Source organism: Pangasianodon hypophthalmus, chromosome 3, assembly GCF_027358585.1.
Source record: "Pangasianodon hypophthalmus isolate fPanHyp1 chromosome 3, fPanHyp1.pri, whole genome shotgun sequence".
NCBI classification, from domain to species: Eukaryota; Metazoa; Chordata; class Actinopteri; order Siluriformes; family Pangasiidae; genus Pangasianodon; species Pangasianodon hypophthalmus.
In genome coordinates this window covers 8358150-8383643 of record NC_069712.1, presented here as the reverse complement: position 1 = coordinate 8383643, position 25494 = coordinate 8358150, and the positions used below count along the sequence as shown (strand labels likewise).

Below are 25494 nucleotides of genomic sequence, written 5' to 3'. Positions count from 1 at the left end.
CACGATGCAAACATCATGCAGATACAGGTCAATAGCTTCAGTTAATGTTCACATCAAACATCAGAATGGGGAAAATGTGTGATCTCTGTGACTTTGATGGAATGGTTTTTGGTGCCAGATGGGCTGTTTTGAGTATTTCAGAAACTGCTGATCTCCTGCAGTTTTCGCACACAACAGTCTGTAGAGTTTATACAGAATGGTGTGAAAAACAAAAAAACATTGAGTGAGCAACAGTTCTGTGGGTGGAAACACCTTAAGAGAGGTCAGAGGAAAATGGCCAGGAAAATGTCCAGGAAGGATACAGTAACTCATATAATCACTCTTTACAACCATGGTGAGCAGAAAAGCATCTCAGCATGCACAAAACATCGAACCTTGAGGTGGATGGGCTACAGCAGCAGAAGACCACATCAGGATCCACTCCTGTCAGCCAAGGAATCTGAGGCTATCATGGGCACAGGCTCACTGAAACTGGACAGTTGAAGTTTAGGAAAAAAAATCACCTGGTCTTTTTCCAGTCTTCACCTGTCCATTATGTGTTTTAGATTTTATTGTATTACAATGTTTATAGTATTAAATGTATTCTAAGTATTTGTATTGTATTGCCGTATACTGTAAGTGCTTGCTCACTTGACTAAAGCAATGAAGCGTTGTGTGTTTTGTGTCAGGGAGATCATTAGCTCTATCAGGTGAATCAGGTTCTACAGTCACAGACCGGCTTCAGGGGGAATCTGTGAATTACGTCAACATCCCTGTTAGTCCCATGTCTAAACGACAGCTACACTACATGGAGCTGGACCTGCAGGATGTACAGGAGACTGGCCACACTGTCAGAGGTGAGCTACCTTGTCTTATTTTATCATTACTGTGGCTGGATGATATGACAATATATCAATATTGTGATAAATTATGTCACAAGCATTGTCAGTATTTCAGTAGTGATTGGAAGCATCTAAATAGATGTTAAAATGTTGTATTGAATCTTTACAATTTTGTACAGAATTTTAAATTTTCCTTCCTTTTTTATGCAAACCTGCTTTGCTGGCAATTTGCTGCCTACATATAGCAACACATTGTCTTTTGGAGAAATGTCGTCTAAGGTTCATCATATGATCACCAACCTCTTATCATTACCATCCATCCATCCATTAGGGTGTCCATCACTCCAACTTCCTGAACTGTGCCATATTACAGTGACTGCAGGATGACTCTTCTTGCTGTTGAGTTTATGCAGTGCTTTGCAAAAATATCAAGATCCAGACATGCAAAGTATAGAGACCTATCACAGAAGGCTTATAGCTATATTTGCAGCCTTGGTTCTACCAAGTATTGACCCAGGGTTTGAATACTTATGCAACCAACGAATGTCTACTTTCTATTTGTGTCACAATTCTTTGGTTTTGCATCTTTAAATATTGGACATTGTGTAAATTAAATGGTAAAAATCCCAGTTAAGTCTATCTCAGTTCCAGGCTGTAACACAACAAAAAGTGGAAAAGTTCAAGAGGGTGAATACTTATGTAAGGCACTATATATCTGCCAATTAAAGCTGGAACAGTATGAAAAGTTCAAAGTATTTTAATCAACCAGCTCAATAATGTAATATCACTGCTTACATTTTAAAAGATGGAAAAATTAAAAGCCATCTATTATATTTGGTTTGGGAACCTGTCTTTGGGTTTGGGTTTGAATATTTTAAATATAGACTTGTAACATGGACTGGTTTTACCCTTCAGTAGCTTATTAAAATATTGTTAAATATATTTTTCCTGACATTTGCTTAGCACAGTTGGTCTTTTAAAAGAAGAAATGAAACGGGCCTGTGTACCCTCTTGCTACAGAGGACAGTCGTAAAATCTAGTGATATTCAAGAAAATCGTCAATTTTCTGTCTAGTTACACCTCTTGTTTAAAAATGGAATCATTTTTAAACAAGAGGTGTAACTAGACAGAAAATTGACAATTTTCTTGAATATCACTAGATTTTAAGACTAGTTTTTCAAAGGAATCTTTGTCATACTTTTTTTGAATCACTCCATAAATTCTGGTGCTGCTGTCCTGCATTTTAGCACCATAATCTGTGAATTGAGTTTCTCCAGTCAGCATTTCCTCAGTGATGAGAAGATATTCAATGTAATCATTTTACTTGCTGTTTGAAAGTGCTGTTGATTAGAATTGAATAAGACCATTGTTTGTGTGTATACAGGGGCGTCCAACACTAAATACGCACAGATTGACCATGCTGCGACAGAGACGGCTCAGAGGGTTGGAGCCCAGCATGCACAGGGCAGAGAGGACAGACTACACGAACTTGAGCAAAGGAGACGAGGAACGCTGAACTAAACACACACTCAACAAACATTATCCATAAGCAAAGTACCAGCATCTCTCATAACATTCATCACCACACAGAATATTACCTTTTGCTTTCTAAACCTCTGATTTTTATTACAAAATGCAATATAACTAAAGTAATAAAGTTTTGGATATTCTGGCAGCAACTCTATTAAATGCACATGAAAACATTTTAAAGGGGGCAAATTCATATGATTTTGTGGTTTTATATATTTTATTGTATTATTATTACTTATTATTGAAGTATGCTAAGAATATAAAATGAGTCCATATACATTACTATTAGTTATGGTTTTGATGTAAGTACTCTTGATAACTTGTAAATAGTCTACTTTTTTCTTCAAATGACCAACTTTGTACATTTACACATTTAAATCCCAAATGTACATCACATGAGAAATAGATCCTGTATTTTTTTATTTATTCATTTGACATTTTTATCTTTAGTGCAATAAACAACCAATTCAGTAACTCTGATATTCATTATTCAGAAAGTGAACATTTACTCTGTTGGTACAACCCAGATTTGTTAATTGATAAGTCTTCATTAAAAGAACCAAGGTGGAAAGAAAAAAAAAAAAAACCATAGCAACAGCAGGTCCAAACAACACTGCAAGGCCCCAGGCAAAGCAAGTAACATTTCTGCAGGCTCACACTCACTAGAGGACAATAGATTGATTCACAAAGTTAACTGATATGATCTTGGGCAGAATACCTGGATTCAGCCACAAGGTCACTCCAGATTCATCTGGCCACCACGCATGCAAGACAAGCTTATCGCCAGAGCTTATCGCCTGCCTGCTTGTAAGAAGGCTGTTTGCAAAGACACCCACTTCAAGTCAATTTTTCACACAAGCTCTTAAGGGGGATCTTTAAGGAACAAAAGAGGGTGATCCCACACAGGACTCTTAGGGGACTATGGCCAATAAAGGTGCTTCACCACATTGGGAAAGGCAGTAATAAGCATATAGCCTTAGAGAGATAATCTACAGTACTGTGGCATGTTTCAATGGCTGTTGCAGGTAGATGAGAACTTGCTTTTTACACAAATTTCAAGGAATCCAATAATGCACTGGGTCCAGCCAAGGTGAACACCATCCTCAGGGACTCTTGCATTGAGAAGTGTTTACTGGACTGTTACATGACAGTTCTCAGGCAATTCAGTTTTAGGGACCAGACCCACAGATGCAGGCAAATCTTGCCATCCATTTGGGATAGCAGATCTGCTCAGGGAAGAAGCAGCCAGGGTGTTCAGACAACCAGTGAACACAGCAGTAGGAACCATCTTGTTAGTCATCTTGGGAGCACAAGTAGGACTCTGTGGCCTATGTGCTGCACAGCATGAGAAGAAAACAAGTGAAAAGGCCAGATGTTCTAGTTCTAGAGGGCTGTCCAGCTCTAAAAATGAGAGCCATAACTGACAATGTGTTTACTTGGCACTGGAAGAGGTCCATCTGTGTGATCTCTCCCAGATCTGGGCTACCATATTTGGGTGCAGATATCACTCCTCTAAACGTATGCACAGTCTTGACAGTGCATCTGCTGCACCAGTGCATCACAATGTTGTCCGAGTCGACAAGCATGTGACAATATCTGAGAACTGGCAAAAAAAAAATTAGGGCCACATTGGACGTTCAAGGGTACTAATATCCACCATATTTTGAGGTTATGGAATGTTTAGCATTCTCAGTGGATGCAGCCTCATGCCAATGAACCATGGGAGACTAGGGAACACTTTTCCAAGTTCATTGTGAGCCTGAGCATTGCAATATGAGTGGAGATAAACAGGAGACAAATATGACAGTATCTTCATGCCAGTGGCCATCAGATGAGACAAGCCCTGTACGCACCTTGAAAACACCATGGTGCTAGGGAGAGACGGAAAGGCAGATCTTTAAACTGGAATCCTTCGATGGGCCTATAATCAACAAGGCTGTGAAGCTACAAAAAGCTGGGGGCAAGAGAGTGATTTGTATCCTGTGATACGATCATCAGGACCCACTGATCTGAAGTAATCGCCATCTTAAAAAAAAAAAAAAAAACACCCCATCACCAGCACACTTCAGGTGTGTGCGCGCTGCGCTATTGTTTAGTTTGGAAGGTGCTATCTAAGGCCCTCCCCCCAGTGTAGATGAGGGGCACTAGTCTGCTTCTTCTGAACCCAACCTAAAGGATGTGTGAGGCAGGTTTAATCCTGTAGGCTTCGGAAGAAAGGACTAGGGTATGGTCTGTTTGGCATGCTGGCTTTGCACCCTCCTGTCTGGGGTTTCTTTTGCAGCAGGTCCAAAGAACGACCCTGGCACAAAAGCCAGGTTGCACAAGGCTCATTTACACACAACAGGCTGTACAGAATGTGGCAACCACACCTGACGATGCCTATAAACCAAGTTGTCAGAAAGTTGCCTAATATATATTGGCTTGGGTGCCCCACTGTCAGGAATGAGGTGTGAAAAAACTAAAATACAGATTGGTGGGACTGCTATACTGCCACACTCATTGCAATAACATATGCCCTAGGGAGTGATCACTTTAGTAGGCATATTTTCAAAATTGACCTGTTCATGAATCATCATATTAGCCAAAGCATGCACCACAATTGCCCGGGATCAGTTGCATCCATCCCTACTCAGCCATCTTCAGGGTGGTTGTCACGGCTTCCTCCGAGTCTGCCATGAGGACATGCGAACTGGCAGGGGCAGAACCAGACACCTCCCCAGATACTACCAAGACTGGCAGAGTTAAAAGTGAAGGCTCATTTGGTAAGCCATCTTTAGCATGGAAGAACCTCCTAGTTTGAAACATATCCTTAATAAGACTGCAGTAGTTCATTCTATCTGAAAGAATTTTTATAGTAAGGATAATAATGATGTACACCATTAGTTGTGGATTCCCCCCTTCCCTATACTTAGTATATGTTTGTTTTTTTGTATAAGTATAGAGAAGGGGGGAATGGAAATATAGATATAGCATGCTCTGACAAAAGTGTGCACCTTATATGAATATGCTGTTTATATTTTGAGAGAACAATGCTAACACTCTTACATGCTTACTGAAAGCCATTGGGCTGATGGCAGACAGATTTTGCAAGTAATCGAGTATGTGCTGGGTCCATGAGTGAAACCCCTAACCCTCAATTTCTCAACTACTTAGATTGATTTTGCCCCATGTGTAAGTCACTTCAGATAAAAACATCTGCCAATCGATTATATAGTCTAGAGTTAATAAACTGGATGAACAATCTTCTTTTATTTACAGAGATTACATTATCAAATAAATGGAATTTCATGAAAACAGAAAAAGATTTCTAAAACTCTGAAGGGTACAGATGCATTCAAAGTTCAACCTGTACTGCTCCTGTGGGAATGACTTCAGCAGCTCGAATACTCAAAAATAATGATTGGACTTAAAATGTAACATACTGTACATATGTTTTCGTACCTAAACTATCAAATAGGGTTTGCTACTGCCACTTACAGTGGACCAAATAAAAACCATGCAATGTCATTTAAAAAATATCAGTGCTGTAGATTCGCAAATGTTCTGTGAATACTGAAATGATTTAAACAAACCTTTAGCAAATCAATGACTGCACCCACACTATAATCAACACATATGGAAATGAAGGATTTTCAGTGTTGTCATGGTGAGAAGAGGAGGTCATGCTCAGAGTTCATTGTGCTGCAGTCCATTTCGGGAGATTTTGTTGGTTATATCCTGCAAATGTTTTTTCATCTGGAAAACAGACAAGAATGGTACTGTCTTCATATTGCTTTCAATCTTAAAGAAGTAAAGTAGTTAAAATGTAACAGTCCTGAACCAATACAGGTGTAAAGACTGACTGAAAGCAATAGTTATTTAATCATTATAAACTCTACAAAGAAGTGTGCAAAACTTCCCATTTATTAATCAATAACGGTAATAGACTCAAGGCATATTGAAGCTACTTTGTGTGTCTGCATGTGTGTGTTTAACGTTTGTCCCTCAAAACTCAGTCCTACCTTGTATCCGATCTCTCGTGCTTTCTCTGCAAGTGTGTTGTATTTCTCTTTATGTCTCATGATGTGGTCCTTATCACCCATGGCCTCTATGTGCTGCAGTTTCTGGTGTGAATACTCCAGCTGTTCCTGGTAGTGGTGGTGCTTCTCTACCTTTGTCTCGAAATGCTTCAGCTCCTCCTGAACCCAATATAAATCACATTCTTACAAAGACCTAACAGTGCAGCTGCTTTAATATAATAAGACATTCACATGATTTGACAGATAATTCACTATTACATGCATTCAAATGCAATCATGCAAGTTTGTTGGTGATGGAATAGAGAGTAGTCAATGTCTCAGGAACCCTCAGTATCTGTGGATCCAGAAGCTTTTAGCTTTATGATACATTAGTTAGGCACATCTAGACTGTACAACCTCAAGATCTACAAGTTTCTGCCAGTCGTTTATGGGTTTGCCATAGATAGATGTATGAATATCCTGTCTTTTTTCCTACAGTATAATGGGATAACTTTTACACTGCTATACTCATTGATAACCAACTATACGAATAATTCAACACGTTAGAGTCACTGTAGCACTCAGCTGGCCAGTTTGATGCACTCATCTGCCACCTTCATTTTCCATTTTAAAGCAATATTTCCATTCACTGATCACCAAGTCTGGCAACATCACTTGCTAACTCACAGGCATTCACTTTACTTCATGTCAGTGATCAAAATGGCCAATGAATAAACTCTCGTCTCTGCTAATCTGAGAACGTCCAGGAGGTTTATTTAACAAACACCCTCAAATCTGGTCCATTTAACACTTCAAAAACAAATGACCCACATGAACTTTAATAACATTAAATACAGTGGGGTCCAAAAGTCTGAGACCATACTGAAGATTTTTTAAAAAACTGGAAATAAAGAGAAAGTTGTGTCAATTTTGAAAATTGTAAAACAAAAAACAGGAAATATGCAACATCTTGACTACACATTATTCACGATTTACATAATTTCTGGGTCACTATTTAAAATGTAAGCAAGTTTGTGATATTGACCATTGTAACTCCTTTGTACAACTCCTTTGTCTGTCAGTCTTATCCCTTCCATTGAAGCACGTGTTTAGATGACAGGCCGATGGATTTGATCTAACACGGATCATCAGGTTTTGCACAAACCTGTGGAGTTCATGCTAGCTCGAGTGCACACTGTCATTAAAGCAAAAAGGGGACATACCAAATACTAAGAAACTCTGAAATACATGTAAATATTATTAAAATTCTTCTTTTCACTCAAAATGTTAATACTGATAATATCATTTATAATGAAAATCTTTGTGCATTAGTGGTCTCAGACTGTTAGACCCCACTGTATGTACAACGTGTATTGCTCATATGCAGGCAATACAAACGTCATGTAGGCTTAATGCGGTCCCTGGGGTAAAAATTTTTATTTTTATGTGCTATTTTATTTGAGTTATGCACTACTACACACTACAAATGATAACATCCTTCACTGTAAAAACGTGTTTTTCATTTACCAGTCTTAACTGTTGCTATGTAGCACTGTCAGTATGTGTTTTCATGTTGTCACTTGTTCATCAATTAGACTAATATAGCTTTAGTGAAATATCAACATGTCTGTCTCAATGTCAAAACAATGAAAAATTGATATTTTGGCACTTGACCAGCCTTGTGATGTTTACTGGGCAATAAGATCATGCATTTACTGAGAGACTGAAATGAGAAGAGATACAAGTTATCCCAGGGCTCAGTTTGTGCCAGTTTTCTCATTCACACCTATGAATTTAAAGTTGCCAATCCACCTACTGGCAGTAAAGAGATCCCAGATGAATATAATTATCACATTTTGTGACAGTAGCTCAGTGACAGTGCTAATTGTGTGAAAATTCTGCTGATTTGTTGACAGCGGCCAGGTTTTTGACAGCGGACATCATTAAAAATCCACTTACATATTAGCACAGAGACGCAGTACCCCAAATTTTAACTCGATCTGATATATGGTTTCCCGAGAAACAGTTACTTAACTTCGACCCTTATTGATGGCCACACCCCAAACTGTTACAGCTGTTTGAGTAAATTAGGCTCTGACCTGCTAGAATTGATTAGCATTTGGCGGCCATGTTGTTTACAAATGTTCAGAAACTGCTGAGTATTTTGACACCAATTTTGTGAAAAAGTCTAGGACTAGTTTACAAAATCAGGTTTTGCATATTATGCAAAATTAGCTACAATTCCTAATGGGTGGAGTTAAGTGCTTCTTGAATTTTGGTTATGGGATATACGGTTCATGAGACATGAGCCAAAATGTAAAACCTATATAGGATTACCTACTGACAAACTTCAAGGCTCTATGTCTTATGGTTTGGTCTGCACAATTTGTTTTAGGGGAGAAAAAGAATTTTCAAAAACCTGAGCAAAAACAATAGTGTTCCAGCCGCTTCAGTGCTTGGACCCCTAATAACTGATCGCTTACTTGACTGACTGACAGTTTAGTGAATTAATCAGTTCACTGATGCATTTCTCTCTAACTGCTACCTCCAGGGTGTTGGTTTGAATGGAACACACACTGTATTGTAGACTTTGCATTTTATTTTGAATTGAGCATTCTTACTGAACTTGACGTCTGGAACAGTCTAAACCCCTGTGTTGACTTTCTCATAATAATAATAATAATAATAATAATAATAATAATGATAATAATGATAATAATAATTTGTTCACAGATATATTTATATTAATGATTCATACAGTTTACACTCATGATTCATTCTCTGTAGCTCTTCTCTGGAGATTTTCCAGAAGTCTTGGCTCTGAAATGAACCTCACAGTGTGTGAGCGTAAGTGTGTGTGTCTTCAGAAACATGTTACCTTGAGAGAGTCGAGCTCATCCTCACTAAGATTAGATCTTTTGGCCATTTCCCACAACTCTATAACCCTGGGCTCCTTAAACTCTGCAGGAATATAAAAAGAGAGAATAAAATAATGATGTAAGTAAATGTCAAAACAGTAAAACGACATGCAAGTTAATGCATTGGTCCCTGGAGGCAGACAGAGAGGGCGGTTTAATTACACAAAGCAATAATATAATAGGAGCAGAAAAGCACCGTTGTCACTGTCGAAGCCTTCATGTGTGATTTTACGTAGACGCTCAAAGCCCTGGTTCAGGTCCCTCATCCTCTGCTTAAGGTCCGTGTGTTTCTCATGCAGATTGGACATCTTCTCCTCTCCCTCCAGTGGAGAAATCACGTTCTTGTGGATTTCTGACCGATAAAGAGAGAGGAAAAATAAAAGTGATTTTATTATATAACAAATACAACATATGGGGACATGCTGTTACAGGAAAGTAATTAACTACAGGGTGATGTGATGCAGCACAAAGTCTTCCTATAATAGCACATATTGAAGTGTTTTATTTCTCTTATACTATAACTACTTCAACAACCTGCACATTTTATCCATTTATCGTTACATTTAATATTGTGGAACATCTAGGATACAAATTGGTTCATGATATCTATTTGCTACTGAGACAGCAAAGTGCAAACTGCTCCGTCCTGAAGACTTTCCCACAGCGGAAAACTTACAGCTTTACCTCAGACAAAGTGCTGACACTGGAGACTCCTTCCATGAAATGCTTTCACATCACTGAAAACTTCACTATATCAGTTTTTATATATTTTTTAAATCCGTTTATAGAGTATCTTTCATACACATCCCTGTGCAAGTTGTTACTACAGAAACAATAAGATTGGAAATCTTCTTGGAAAACTTCTTAAACCTTTGCTTAAAGTTGTTGTGAAAAATTAAATCAAAACACCTTCTGACCAATCAGAATTCAGAATTCAATAGCACTGTAGTACAACACATTACAGGGTTTAATAGTAATTCAGGAGTAAATTTTGAGACCTGGCAACCCTGCACTTTAGCTTAACACTTGTCCAGAGGGATAAAGTTTAATTAGCCACGTTTAATTTCGTCACATTCTAATGTGCAGCTTTTGTATCATTATATGCTTCTAAGAGTCCGTACGGATCTCACAAACACTGTCATTATTATTAAGTTATTGTACTTTTATAATGTTGAATGTTTTAATCAACTGAAAATGGAAGCCAAAGGCACACATTCAAGCGATGCTTATTTTTGCTGTACTGAAAATGTATCGTATCAAGACCCACTGTATCGCATCGAACTTCAATTTTGCAGATCGTTACACCTCTAATAGAAACATATACATGTAAGGTATCTACCAAGATCTAAAGAGCACACAGAAAAGTGATGGCTAAAATTTACTGATCCAGATGAGTTCATCATTCCTGTATGAACAAAACATATTCCACCACCACCATTTTGTCTTTTAGTTTACTTACTTTTTCAAATAACTGTTTTGATGTAATCCTTTTTTTCCATGTGGAAAAAATGTATTCATCTGTCACATAATATATATATATATATATATATATATATGACATATATATATATATATATATATATCACATCACAGGAGTAAGAATATATGGAGCCAAGTTCAGGTTTGTTTGGTTTTCAGCTTATACTGAATAGTCCTGAAAATAGTATATAAATGTGAAAAATGTGCTCTAGGTACAGAAAGCTTTTTCCTGGAGTTTGTTTCCTGAGTTTGAGTGAGAAAAGAATTCATGAATTTTGAACACTGCGTTTATTCAATGCCTTCTGTGTCAAAGCAACGAAAAATGATTCATAGTTCAGCTCACATAGACCGCTGTTGCGCTGTGTGAAGAGGTTTCAAAAAGTCAACTCAGTATTGATAAATGCATGTAAGTATTTGCTAAAAAAAAAAAAAAAAAAAAACCTGCAAAATGTTACACAGTGCAAGATTATTTTCTATTCTTTTGTAATGAGCTCACTTGTAAGTCACATAATAGCTGCTTAAAGGAGCTCACAGTCAAGAGCATGTTATAAACACGGTTCCTACAGGCTCTTCAGAAGTAATCATTTTTCAACAACTTTTTTTTTTGTTTTCAAAGATTAAACAGCTGTCGTGTGATCACCTAGAGCAGTGAGTGCTGGATTCAAGTGCTAGATCTGTGTGGAAAAATGTGTGTGAAATGATTATTCCAAAACCAGACAATTAATACACTCAAGAACTAATTTGATAATAGCATAACATTTAGGGCATCTTTTAATGCACTGTATCAAAAAGGCAATTTTTCAGGTTTTGAAACTCAAAATGATACAAACGCAGTTCCTCCTTTCAGCGTTCCCTTCAAGGCCATGCCCACAGGCACCCGCGCACACGCACACAGGCACCCGCGCACAGGCACCCGCGCACAGGCACCCGCGCACACAGGCACCCGCGCACACGCACACAGGCACCCGCGCACACAGGCACCCGCGCACACAGGCACCCGCGCACAGGCACCCGCGCACGCGCACACAGGCACACAGTGAGAGACTACAGACGTGAGATGGGGAAGTGTTCAAAACACCTGCACAACTGTCAATCATTCTAAATGCACATCAATGCACTTATCTGCCATTTTTGTATTTTTCAGTCACAACTCGTCGCAGAATACTCCAGCGTAAAAATTCCTACACCAAACACACAAAGGCAGCACTGCTCTTGTCAGTTCCCCGTGTTTACACGCCATCTGTGTCGCCTGCCGCTGGCTGAACTGACATAATCACTGTTATTCATTTACCTCTAGAAGCTTTATAGATGTGTGTGCAGAAGTGATTACTTTCATAGCTCATATACACGGCAGATGAAATGAGTGAATTAATTCCCAGGAGTTGATCACGACTTTATAAAGCTCCGTGTTTTTGCCCTTGACAAAACTGAATCACAGTTTTCCACTTTTGTTTTTGTTCCATTTTTCATGAAACATGCTGCAGTTGCTTTTGAAGCTATTTGTTTCGTTTTCTGCATGTTGTGATGCACTCAGCTCACCCTCAGTCCGGCTCACTGTGTCCATCACGATGTTGTACTCATGGATCTTGTCCTTGTGATGCTCGAACTCTTTGCGCAGGCTGTGCAGCTCCTCCTCAGAGAACTTTCCTGAAGACTTGGCCTAAGAAAATGAACGGATAACATACAAACTGAAAATGTTCCTACAGTTATGATTCATCGGTGAGAGAAATTTGATCTACTTTAAACGAAACCATTATGAGGAAGTAAGCTTTAGGAGATCATGTCTCACTTTGTTCCACAGTTTGTCCAGTCTGGGGTCATCAAACATTTCGCCCAGTTTGGCGTCATGGTCTTTCAGGTTGTTGCTGTCCAAGGCACGGTTGTCCTTCTTACCATCCATTCCGTACTTGGCCAGGATGACTATGAAAGCAAATATGCTTGAATTAATGAATTATGCTGTTATATTTACTTGTGGACACTTCAAAGCATCAGAGTTGCCAACATTTCTAACATGCAAATCCTAGCAGGTAGAAAGATAAAACAGAATTTTAGCACAAAAATCCTGACATAATAACAAATGTCAGTGGACAAGATGGCTTTTTCCAGATTTGTACCAAGCTAGGCTAAGTCCTGTGAAACTGATATTTCGTAATAAGCAGCTCCCCCTGCAGTCCCACCCACTTGTTTCCTATTGGCTCACAAGACAGAGGCTTGCGAATTCAGAGATTTCATAATAAGCAGCTCCCCCTGCAGTCCCACCCACTTGTTTCCTATTGGCTCACAAGACAGAGGCTTGCGAATTCAGAGATTTCATAATAAGCAGCTCCCCCTGCAGTCCCACCCACTTGTTTCCTATTGGCTCACAAGACAGAGGCTTGCGAATTCAGAGATTTCATAATAAGCAGCTCCCCCTGCAGTCCCACCCAGTTGTTTCCTATTGGCTCACAAGACAGAGGCTTGAGAATTCAGAGATTTGAGTTCAGCTAAATAAAGTTGGCACAAAGCTAAAGTAAGCACAACCTGAAGCAAATAAGCATTTTCACATTGTGCGTCCTTTCCCCTTCAGTGAATTGGTTTTCCTGCTGCAAATTTTATTCGTTTGTTCTGCTTATTTACAGACTGTTTCAGATTTATCCGAAAATGCAGAAAAGCATCAAGTTACTTCAAGTAACTCCTCTAAATACTTTGGCTAACCCAGAGATGTTGGAACCTCTGTAGCCCAAGTAATGACTTAATCATTTGTTCTACTATTGCAGAAGCTGGTATTGAGTTACTGATTAAACCTTCTACACCTCACAAATAACTCCACGGAATTCTAACAATCACACTTGGTCATCTCAGAATTTTGGGCTCCCTGACAGGTTCATTCCTTCACCGTCCCCTACTGCGGAGAGTTTACATTCCAGAGGTCTTCTTGAGCCACTGACTATTTCGAGACCTTGTATTGTCTCCACCTACTAAGAGAAAAAAAAGGAAAGACTGAAACACCGGTTTTGTGTGGTCTTACTGTTAAAGTTGCGTCTGAGCTTGGCCTCTCTCTCGCCGTCCTCATCTAGTCCCTCTGCCTTCAACTTCTTCCACTGAAGCTCGTCTTTCTCCTGAATCTTCAAGTCGCTGTGGAGCTCAGACAGCCGCCTTGGGGGGAGCTGCATCTGTAGGAGGAAAAGGAAGACAAGCAAGGTCAATGCGGAGTTTAAAACACCAGATTAGCTCTCAGAGGAAAATACACAGTCTAATAATTATGACAGTAAGACATAAGTGAGAGATTCTTAACTCCAGTCCTGGAGGCTCACTGTCCTGAAACTCCTCAAGTTTTCTCTACTCCAAACAACTGATTCAGCTCATGAGCTAGGTATCAAGTCCTTGATATTTCGAATATGTTATATATGGCAAGTACAAACTCCAGGATGAGCACTTGAATAGGATATATAGTACACTACATAGATCCCTCATTTGGTACTTTATTCCATGGTTGTTAAAGTGTGAAGCATAGCCTGGCGGGGCTGTGCTTTTTCTTAAACAGGAAATCAAAAACCACCACTATCAAAGGTATTATACTTATTATTTAGCTCTTATAGTTATCAGATGGTTTGACTGGTCACTTGAAATTAATGAATTTAATGCAAACCTCAACAACTCAAAAACAAGTAGATGTCAACTCTGGCCTAATGCGTTCTGTTAGTGGAAAGTTCAGGAATAATAATAAAAGCTTTTTATTATTTTTTTGATATTTTGATATTTTAGAATATCACTATATACTGTAAATTTGAATAATGAGCCTAATATATTCAATTCAGTTCAATTTTATTTGTATAGCACTTTTAACAATGGGCAGTTGGGGCAAATATTAAGCTTTTAATGGTCTTAACAACAAGTCATTGGTCAGAAAATTAGCAAGAATGAAACAAATCACTCCTGAGAGCTCCTGTGCCAACATTTGTTCATTTACTTTTGCTGAACTGTTTGGGTAAAAACAAACACTTACATCAGGAAAATTCACTTACATCATCTTCTTGTATGCAAATCATGATAATGATTAAAATGTTTGATGTAAAATTCAAACTAACACATGTCTGGGTATACAAAATTTTCCAAAAATATCTTCTTAAAAGATTTGTCATTATTTGATTATCTGCCACACCTGATGCAGCCCATTAAGAGCCACAAGGTCCAAGTTATTATTATTATTATTATTATTATTATTATTATTATTATTTACAGCCCTACTTGTTTTTGAGTTATTGAGGTTTAGATTAAACTCATTCAACTCATTCAGTGTCCAGTCAAACATGCTAACAATTATAAGACGCCTGTAATAAATACGATAAATTATGTGTGTATGCCTATGAAGATTGTGATTTTTATTAACAGAAAAGTAACTAAATTAAACTCCCATGACCCACACTGATGCTTCCCAGATCTCTATTCAGAGCTCTATTCAGAGCTCATTCAAAGCTCACTCAGACCTCACTCGGATCTCACTCGGACATCACTCAAACCTCATTCAAAGCTCACTCAGAGCTCATTCAGACAACACTCAGATCTCCCTCAGACCTCACTCAAAGCTCACTCAGACCTCACTCAGATCTCAGAGCTCACTCACAGAGCTCATTCAAAGCTCAAACAGAGCTCACTCGGAGCCCATTCAAAGCTCACTCTGACATCCTCACTCAGATCTCGCTCAGACCTCACTCAGACCTCAGAGCTCACTCAGACCTCATTCAGATCTCACTCTGACATCACTCAGACCTCAGAGCTCACTCAGACCTCATTCAGATCTCAGAGCTCACTCAGACCTCATTCAGATCTCAGAGCTCACTCAGACCTCATTCAGATCTCAGAGCTCACTCAGACCTCATTCAGATCTCATTCAGATCTCACTCTGACATCACTCAGACCTCAGAGCTCACTCAGACCTCATTCAGATCTCAGAGCTCACTCAGACCTCATTCAGATCTCAGAGCTCACTCAGACCTCATTCAGATCTCACTCTGACATCACTCAGACCTCAGAGTTCACTCAGACATCAGACCTCAGAGCTCACTCAGACCTCAGAGCTCACTCCAGTGCACTTTATAACTGTATAAGGAGTGCTAAGATGAAACCCTGAGCTAAACGCGGCTTACAGTTTAACGCTACTGTGCAAAATGATAATAATAAACTCTGAAATAATATTTCCTGACACAAGCCACTCACCCTGTTTGCTTTCTCCCAAACCTGGTTCAGTTTCGCGATACGAAATTCCACGCCATTTTTCCCGTCATTCAGCTCTTTCTGCTCATTCACTTCTCGCGAGTATTTCCCCGCCATTACTCCCATACTGAGGCAAAAGCTCACAACCAAACCACACAGCTTCATGCTTCAAACAACTGCAAACAAACAGCTCAGACAAAAAGAACAGGTCAAACAAAAAGCAAAGCTGTGCGCTTTATACACTCAGCTCCCGTTACATCCAGGAAGAGCAACAATCACATGCCTCCCGGCTTCCCGGCCCAAGTGCATTCTGGGAAATGTAGTTTCGAATCTCTTGCCGCTTTATTCTTTTATATTGTGCGGTTGAGCAGGAAAGACTACATTTCCCATAACTCTCGGCACAGTCGTTTCAAAGTAACAGAGATTTGGGCAAATGGGAAAAATCCACGCACTAACGGGAAACTGCTCTTGCACAATGATTATTCATTTATATGAGCAGAAATTTGAATATGAACAGAAATATAAGCGTGTATTAAAGGATTAAAAATGAATTCTGTTGATGGACATTAAACACACTGACTGAGATCATTCCTGTTCAGTTCAGTTTTTTAGGTTGAGGTGTCTTTTTTAAATAAATGAAAAGAAGCAAATAAACAAACAAACTCAATCATTAGTTATTATCAGTAATAATGTAGTAAATATGTTGAAAAGGAGCTGATAGATGAATCTAAGCATTCATATGTACTTAGTCAGCCACTTTGAATAATAACAGCAACGGAATTCCGACAATACACAGATATGACAGCGAGCATTTGGGATAATCCAAGCAGAACCCTCCATTAACATTAAGAAAACTTTCCCAGATGGAGAGACACATTAACTCTGTGTTATATGATGACGGCGATGAAAAGCTGACGTGCTCGGTGATTTCACACACAACAGGGTCAGGGGCTTCGAGGGGCCGCAGGATCCCCAGGACTGAGAGGAGAACCAGGAACCACAAACCGGTCAGTAACTGGGGCAATTAAGTAATTGTACTTTGTTGCTCTACTTACATACAATTTTATCAGTTGATTTAACAGAATCTTTGACTGATCTAATGAGTAACCTCCTAAGGGTAAATTTTCTTGTTAAGTTAATCTTAACAAGATACACATACGATACACATGACCTCCACTGCTACACCACCAATCCCCCAACCACACACAGACACACACACACACACATTTTAGTTAACCTTTAGTCTTATGTTGCATATCTCCTACTACTGATTAACAGCTACTTAATCAGTAAAAAAGGAGTCTGAGGAGCTTTAGTGCTTTTTTCAACCATTTAAATTCAAACACTTGACTTTTATATTTGTAAGGACTATATTACTATATTAAGACTTAGTTCCATAAATGTGTTATGTTCCAGTAAAACATGCTGGATGCTGCTCAGGGCAAGAAAATGCAGAACAAAGTAAAAACAAAGTAAGCTTTGTAACAAATGTACACTTATAAGTGGTAATTCCCTCAGTGGTACTGATTATAATTGCAATCATATTAGTTGTATGTTACAGAATTATAGCAGCACAGCTTAATGTGGCTTGTAATCATTTAAAAATGACTGTAATTACTATAAACACTAGCACCATGCTGGAATTAGTGGCAATAAGCCATCTAGCCTAATGTATGTTTGTATAAATTGAGACATCAGTGTTTTGAGCAAAGTCTTTACCATTTTCTGAGCATTAATACACAAGACATGATGTGCACAGAGCAACAAGAGAGCCACTAAAACATAACATTCATTCTGCTTCATAAAAGTGTTCCACAGCATTCACGTTTCCTGACCTTTAGAACAGGAGCGACCAAATTGCTGTCCACAGGCCATCTGCAGCCCACCAGCACTATTAAAACCACCTGTCAGAGTTTTTGATTTTTACATCACTCTCATCCCTTCATTCTCTTCATTCTCCTCTTTCCTTCTGTGTTAGTAAATCAAAAGGTGGTACAATGAAATAAAAAATAGGTGCCCTATTGAAGAAAACTCCTATTACGTCCTACATTAAGATTCATGATATTTCACAAATTCATAATACAGAAGGAAACCCTATCTTCATTTTGTGTAGTTCAAATCACAGGTTTATGTTAATGCATTAATGTACTCGTTATGCACTAATGTTATTGTTTCTATAGTAATATCTCTCTCACAGTGACTTGTATAGTGGATGGTCCATATAAATGGATAAAAAAAAACATATAACTGTTGATATTCTGTAAGTAGATGTTTATTTAATTTAACATTGTAACAGTCAGAGGTAAAGCTCTTCCTTAAAGTTTTCCAACATGGGAAAGTCTTCAGGATGGAGGACTTTGCACTTTGTGGTTTCTCAGAAACATGACAAGCTGCATTTTTTTATGTGTTTTATTAACTCAAGGAGAGTAAAAAAGAGAGGCTGGTGAGGAAAAGACTGTTTATAGTGATAGCAAGAACTAGCTTTTTTTCTGTGGATGTTTCACAACATTAATTATAAGTCAATAAAACATACAACATGCCTTACTTTTTACTGCTAGCAAATTGTTGTGGTATGTGAAAAAAATTACTTTAGGATGTGCTATTGTTGGAAAATAATCAACTTTGGGGTTGTAACATTAACATAACTCTGTTACAAAGCACTGACACTGGAGACTCCTTTCCTAATTGTTATGTAACTGTCTTCTAAGAGAAAATTTCACCATATCAACAATTATATATTTTATTTTGGTAAATAACAGCACATTTTGTAATTCTGTTGGTTATTAGTCTTAGATTATGTGGAGTGTCCACCATATTAGTTACAATATGTCTCCATTATACTTGGATGTTTATATTTTTTTGTTTATTATAGAAATACACATCATACTTTTTATCGGTTTATAGTTCCATGTGGAAAGTCCACAAAACAAGTTAGATCCTGTCATGTCCATTTCCAGTCTCTTACATTATAAAAGCTATAAAGAGTGGCTGCTTCACTGTCTCTAAAAATGCTACATGAATGTCTTCGCACAGAAAGCTTTTCTTTGTTAAATAATGGCATTTTATAAGATCAGTTTATTATTAGGCTTAAATTATGTGTAGAACACAATATACAAATCATTGTGTAATTTGTTACTATAGAAACCACAGTGTATTAGAACAAGCGCATTGTTATAAACCAGTGGATTTAATTACACCCGAACTACTGTCATAACTGCTGTTATAGAAAATTAATCAACACCTTCTGACCAATCAGAATTGAGAATTCAACAGCAGCGTGGTATAAATAAATGTAATGCTACACTGCTAGTTGTTGCTAGTAAAACAAACCCTTAAACGGAAATTAAGTCCCCATTAGTGTTATCCGAAAGTTAGGGCATTTTATAGGGGACTTTGGCAATTTTGGATGGTTTTGTAATCCTAGTTAAGTTAAGGAGTTAAGATAAAATAAAAACACTTAGGAATTGTTATTTTGTAATAGCTGTTGTCCTAAATAAGATCAAACCTGCAGTTGTCATGGTTACTAACCAGATGAGATAGAATTACAGTAAGGATGTTAATAAAGCTGCCATGGTCCCTCTCATCCTTCCATTATATATTAGGCCACTTTTAGTACAATTCATGTGTTCACACTGAAAAACAGAACACGAAGTAGGTGTTGTCAAGTCCTGGATGATGTATTAGGACCTAAAAGTGAAGTGTGGAAGGTTGCACCCTATCTGCACTTATCCGTGGCAGCCTGCATTGTGTAGTGGAAGTGAAGTGGCCATCAGGGATGAGTGCTTACTGAAAATTACCTTTCAGATCTGTTGTGTGTTATTTATGCTTTTCAATTTAAAAACTGGCAGTTGGTGCACTGAAGGCTGTGAATTCAAATTTCATGATTCATAAATCTGTAATTTGATTTCTGCTTAGTACAAAATGGTAGAGTGTGATTTGTATAGTATGTAGTCAAAATGTGTGATTTGAGACAGGCTTATAAAAAGCATGTACACACGGCCATAAATTAAGACTCTACAGAGGATGTAACTAGGTTTATTTAGGGACAAGTCATGTGAAGGGACCAGAGAGCAGCAGATGAAACACCGCAAACATTATATCTTATTAAGTAAGGAATAATTCACGACAAACCGTGTGTTTATATGAAAATAATCCACGGGGGGTGTGTGAGATGCATGTGTGTGATGTGGTGGGTGTGTGATCCACTGGGGGTGTGTGATGTGGCACAATGCAAAGCGTAGTCGCATCCCCACCACGAAATGGATTATTTTTGTCTAAACCCATGGAATGTGTTATTCTGCTTAGACCACAGTGATTTGATTACAATGCTTAATTTAATTTATTAATTAATGACACACATGCATTTTAATGGTTCATAGATAATAGGGCAGCAAAATATATCAACATTATTGAAATATCGCAAATACAAATATCGCAATATGCATATCACAAATGCTTGCGATAACTGAATGATTTTAATACTTCAAATAAAAAAAAAAAATGTTTTAGGGTGACACAGATAGCAGACAATGCTTTCTTTTCCTCATAAGAACATCAAACATGTATGTTGGTTATGTCATTTTCAGTTTTTAAATATATAAATATATATAGAAATATAATTTAAATTCATTTTACACACTTATAACATTATCGTACCGCATATCACATATCACGTTATTTATCAATTTATCGCATATCACATTTTTCTTCAATATCGTGCAGCCCTAACGTTATGGAACGTCCAAGAGACAAGTTGGGTCCTATTATCAAATACACTAAAAAAAACCTCATTGCATTTACTTAATTCACATGAGTACATTAGTTTCATGTGATTGAATTGAGTTACATTAACAAAAGTTGTTTTCGTACATCCAACATTTGCTTGCCTTGAATAAAATCAAACTCAGCACTCTCACCTGAACTGAGGACCGAAATGAGGTGGTGTTCTGCAACAGCCACATGACCACTGCGCTATTCTAACTCCCTCGCATTAATTGTGTTAATTTGACTCTATAGTTATAGTTCCTGTCAGTGTGAGATTTCATAATGTGATTGGTTTACGTTTATACTACGTGAATTGATCAAGCTCATGCTACATAATTCAATCTAGTAATTAGAAACTTGTTCCAATTACGTTCCAATTAAGCAAATCAGGCTTTGATGAGAAACATATTTTTATGAAAAATCTTGAAAAATGTTAATCTGACTGACCACATATTCTATTTTTTCAGTGTACTTTATAGCCTCTATAAACAGTTGTTCCCTTAGCAGCATCTCTCTCTCTCTCTCTCTCTCTCTCTCTCAAATACCACAGCTTGTCATTTTACAGAGAAACTGAAAAGCGTAAACTCCTCTGTCCTGTAGACTTTCCCGCCCTGGGAAACTTTGCAAAGCGCTGTAACTTGTTAAGAACAACAAAAGTGTGGTTCTTAATTAATTAATAAAAAACTAATCATTGGTGAATTGCTGTAGTATTAGATGAATAAAACATAGTTGTGATATACAATTATTCACCTAAATGAAAATTATTATTTGGTTATCTAAAGCACTTATATTTAATATTATTAAGTAATTAACTTACAGTTATTCATTTGTCAAGTGCCTTTATCCAGTGTGACACAAAAGAGAGGAAGAAATCAATCCAAACACAAAGGTGACCAGTTCAGGGTTAGGGTTGTCTCATGGCTGCCAAGGTCACTAGTGCAGAGCCTTAACCACTGAGCTACCCCTGCTGATTTGGTTATTTTATTTATTCATGTGCCTCCATATTATCCCCAAAAGAACTTCTTTGCTGTGTGTGTGTGTGTGTGTGTGTGTGGTTTATGTGTTCTCCTGTTGGATTCCTCTATCGGTAAAGTCAGCCTAATGAATGCACTCAATCACACACAATAGACAAAACAGTCATTAAAGCTCTGAAACATCTTATCTCCTCTCTCATGAGAACACTTAAAGATGCTGTCCCCAACTCATTCATCTTCATTTAAACAGGAAAGGAACCATGTCTGGTCTGTCAGAGCTTAATCAGAACTCCTTCTACAGCTTCGAGAGATCACAGCAATCAGACATGACTGATTAAATTCTAAAGTCAAATACAGTGTTGGATCCTGGATAAATCTGAAAAACGATGTTGTTGTTTTTCTTCTTGCTCCTGTAAGGGGTTGCCAAAGTAGATCGTTGGTCCGCATATTTCATGTGGCACAGTTTTTACACCGGATGCCCTTCCTGGCGCAATTCCCCTCACTTTTATCTGGTCTTGGGACTGACATTGGGAGTGGATGTGGCAAGGAATCAAACCTGGGCTGTGGCAGTGAGAGCACCAAGGCCTAACAACTAGTCCTCGAGGGACTCGTAAATTTGACAAACAATGAGCTACCAAATAAAATAGTGGGTCAAGGCTGCTCTTTGACTAAAATCAGAATGAAATGCAGTGCATTTTGAAAAGCATAAAACACTCGGGGGGGTGCTGTTACAAGAAAATGATCAACAATGGGGTAGTGTGATGTGGCCAGATTCAAAGCCTCAGTACTCAAAGTTGATCATTTTATACCACAGCAATTTCTGCCCTTTTAGGAAGATATGAGCAACTAAGTATCTAAAGAAACCTTTAGGTACCGTTTTTCCCTAAGACTGCACCTACACTGCAGAAAACAATATCAGATGAAAATATTAAACTAATATTTGATCTAAAATGTAAAATTTCTCATTATGATAAATAAAAAATAAAACAAATATAAGATTATTAATCCGTCTTGTCAGAAATGTAAAGCTAATATAAAGAATACAAATAAAGATAAAGATAATCCGTACATTCTTAGACCACATTTAGGAAGAAAGGTTAAATCTAGAACTCATAGGTCAGGTTTATATATATAGCACATTTTATGCACAAAGGCATAAGGAGGTACTTTACATAAAGAAGAAATAACAGCTATAAATTAGAATATAAAATAAAATAAAGCTATAAAATAAAAGCTATAAATATAAATAACACTCTTAAGAAGAGTTGTCAGTGTGTAGGTAGAAAGTACTTCAAAGTCAAAGGCACAGGAAAAGAGAAGCGCTTTAAATTTGGTTAAGGGTTTTTCTGCTTCCTAAGTTTCTAGGTTGAACCCAGTTGTACAGCACTGTTTCCCCTTTAGAGGGGGTTCCAGAACCTCTGTATGAATCTAAGCACTGCTCATGAATCTTTTTCCCTCCTTTATCTCATTCTTTTAGAACCAGGACTCTCCATGGTTATCTGAGATCCCTAAGAAGTTCTGCAGCAGTTACAGGACCAAAAGCTCAAGCCAGAAGAAGCAAGCCTCTAATCTGTCAATGGGAGATGGGAGATTTAAACAGAATGGCTGGTTTCTTCCAACACCAGAGAAGCTTTTCCTGGAGGACATGCTGTCTGATAATCCCCGGTATCTCAGCAATACCCAGCTGAAGCCTTTAGTGTACTGGGAGGCAGCTGCTGCTACACTGCCTGAATATCAAGGACCATGGCAATCTGTTTTTTTCCCAAATAGAACCATCCCCCCAAAAATAGTCCTTTAATCATCTAAATCTCAAAATACTGTACTTTATTACTAATAAAAATGTTGAGTTATATTACTGGTCATATTTTGATTTGAATTTGAATAAGTAACACATTGTCTATGTGTTTATTAAGTGATGCAACCTGTTTGGATTAGAGTCTGCTGCTTCCGCTGTTCAGTTACTGATACTGAGGTCTGACTGGCCATGTCTTGTAATGTTTTACAACTGAACACCTATAAATACAGCTCAAGCATCCTATAAAGTAACCTGTGGATGGTGCTCAAGTGGCCTGTAAAGGTCACAATGTACAAAGGAATTAAATAAGGGAAAGGGCTACATCTAACACACAGATGTACTCTTGTGAAGGTACCAGCACCCCTTGACAATGAGTGATAAAGTCAATTACAGGTGTCTAGCAGACCATTACTCACTCTCTATCTCTCTCACACACACACACACACACACACACACACACACACACATACTCCAACATCTCAGTTTTAACACACACTGCCCTTTATTGCAATATGGTTGAGTCCTAATGCACTTTTACATCCTTTTAATCACAGAAAACTATTCTCATGAATAAGAGCATCTGCTAAATGGTTAAATATGAATGCAAATGAACACACATGATCCTTAATTTGTGTCTAATTTAAGGCTCCTGTGCTGAAAGAATACGCCAGCATATTTCAACTTAACCTTTCTCCATCACATCTGTACCATATGTGTGATTACCATATACAAGTACTTTGATGGAATTCCCAGTACTGAGAAAAGAAAAGAAAACCTGTTTATTTGAAACCGACTTATAATGGAAGTCAATTAGTGAATTACTGGAGAAGTTGAGTGTGACAAACAGGAGGGAGGGGCCAGGCTGTGAGGATGCATGCCTGGCACTGAGCTGGCTAATCAGTGGGAGAGAGGAATAAACGAGCGGCTGTTATACTAAAATAATGTGCACCTTCTGACCAATCAGATTCCAGCATTTGACTGCACTGTGGTATAAGTAAACAATAACAGACCTTGCTATTATGTTTAATTGCCCAACGTAAGTGTGTTATTTTCATATAATAGCACAATCCAAAGTGCGTTATTCCACTTATACTACAGCGATTTGCCAACAACTACAATTTTTAATTATAAAACATTGCACTTTTTAACCATTCAAAGTTAATGTGATTTACTTTCCAGTAGACAAGTTACTGATTACAACAGCTACAGTATAAAAAGAAGTTCCCTCATTAGCTTTGCTTTTTTTCTCACCCTTGAAGTTAAAAAGACAAAAAAAAATGCAGCTTGTCCTTTGACTGAGAAACCAGAAAGCCAAAGTCATCTGTCCTGAGGACTTTCCCATGTCAGGAAACTTACTGACTGTTACAAAGCACTAACAACCAAAACGTCTTCCGTAAATGTTAAATTAACATCTCCTAATAGAGAACGTCACCATTTCAACAATTATTTATAACAATTATATTTCTTTCTTAAACATTAACAACACATTTTTAAAATATGTTTATTAATAGCCTTAGATTATATGAAATATGCATCATACAGTCACTTTTGTTACAGCCAGAACAACTGTCAGAGCTGCTGTTTATTTATGTTAACGCATACCTTCTGACCAATCAGAGTCAAGAATTTAACTGCATGATATTAAAGGAACTTGTTTCAAAACATTAACTGTAATGATACATTGATAATTATGATGTGGCATTATTTAATAAATAAAAAAATGTAATAACGGTATAAGAGGAATAAAGCACCTTTTGTGTTGTGCTGTTATATAGGATGTGCTGTTATAGGAAAATAAAAATCTTCGGGCTGGTTACAGTCAGTCCACTTTGTGTCAGGCCCTATCTCATCACACCTGATACCTGTAATGAAATTCTTAGTGAAAGTTATTTGTAAATTAAGCTTTTAATCTGTAATTTGTCCTTTCAGAGATTGGACTACATTTTCAGAGAGAAGAATTTGGTGTATGCACTATCAATAATCAGTTTTGTGGTGAAGTTGGATAAAACTACAGTTCTAGTT

The 25494-nt window shown here is 37.8% G+C and overlaps 2 protein-coding genes across 3 annotated transcripts in view; one reads left to right on the top strand and one right to left on the bottom strand.

The window, feature by feature from the left end:
* dok7b (docking protein 7b) overlaps window positions 1-2809 on the top strand; it is a 39995-nt gene extending 37186 nt beyond the window's left edge. For both annotated transcript variants that reach the window (XM_053232845.1, XM_026945007.3), the window contains 2 exons: window positions 669-836; window positions 2206-2809. In XM_053232845.1, the coding sequence (XP_053088820.1) occupies window positions 669-836; window positions 2206-2342 (305 nt within the window). In that variant the 3' untranslated portion in view covers window positions 2343-2809. The remainder of the gene's footprint in view (window positions 1-668; window positions 837-2205) is intronic.
* A 2772-nt stretch (window positions 2810-5581) lies between these two features.
* On the bottom strand, window positions 5582-16239 carry lrpap1 (low density lipoprotein receptor-related protein associated protein 1). Its single transcript, XM_026945018.3, has 8 exons — window positions 15943-16239; window positions 13754-13898; window positions 12536-12666; window positions 12286-12406; window positions 9464-9619; window positions 9228-9310; window positions 6353-6529; window positions 5582-6086 (listed from the first exon to the last, which is right to left on the bottom strand). The coding sequence occupies exons 1-8, from the start codon at window positions 16102-16104 to the stop codon at window positions 6018-6020; spliced, it is 1044 nt and encodes a 347-aa protein (XP_026800819.1). The 5' UTR covers window positions 16105-16239; the 3' UTR covers window positions 5582-6017.
* Window positions 16240-25494: the final 9255 nt, after the last annotated feature.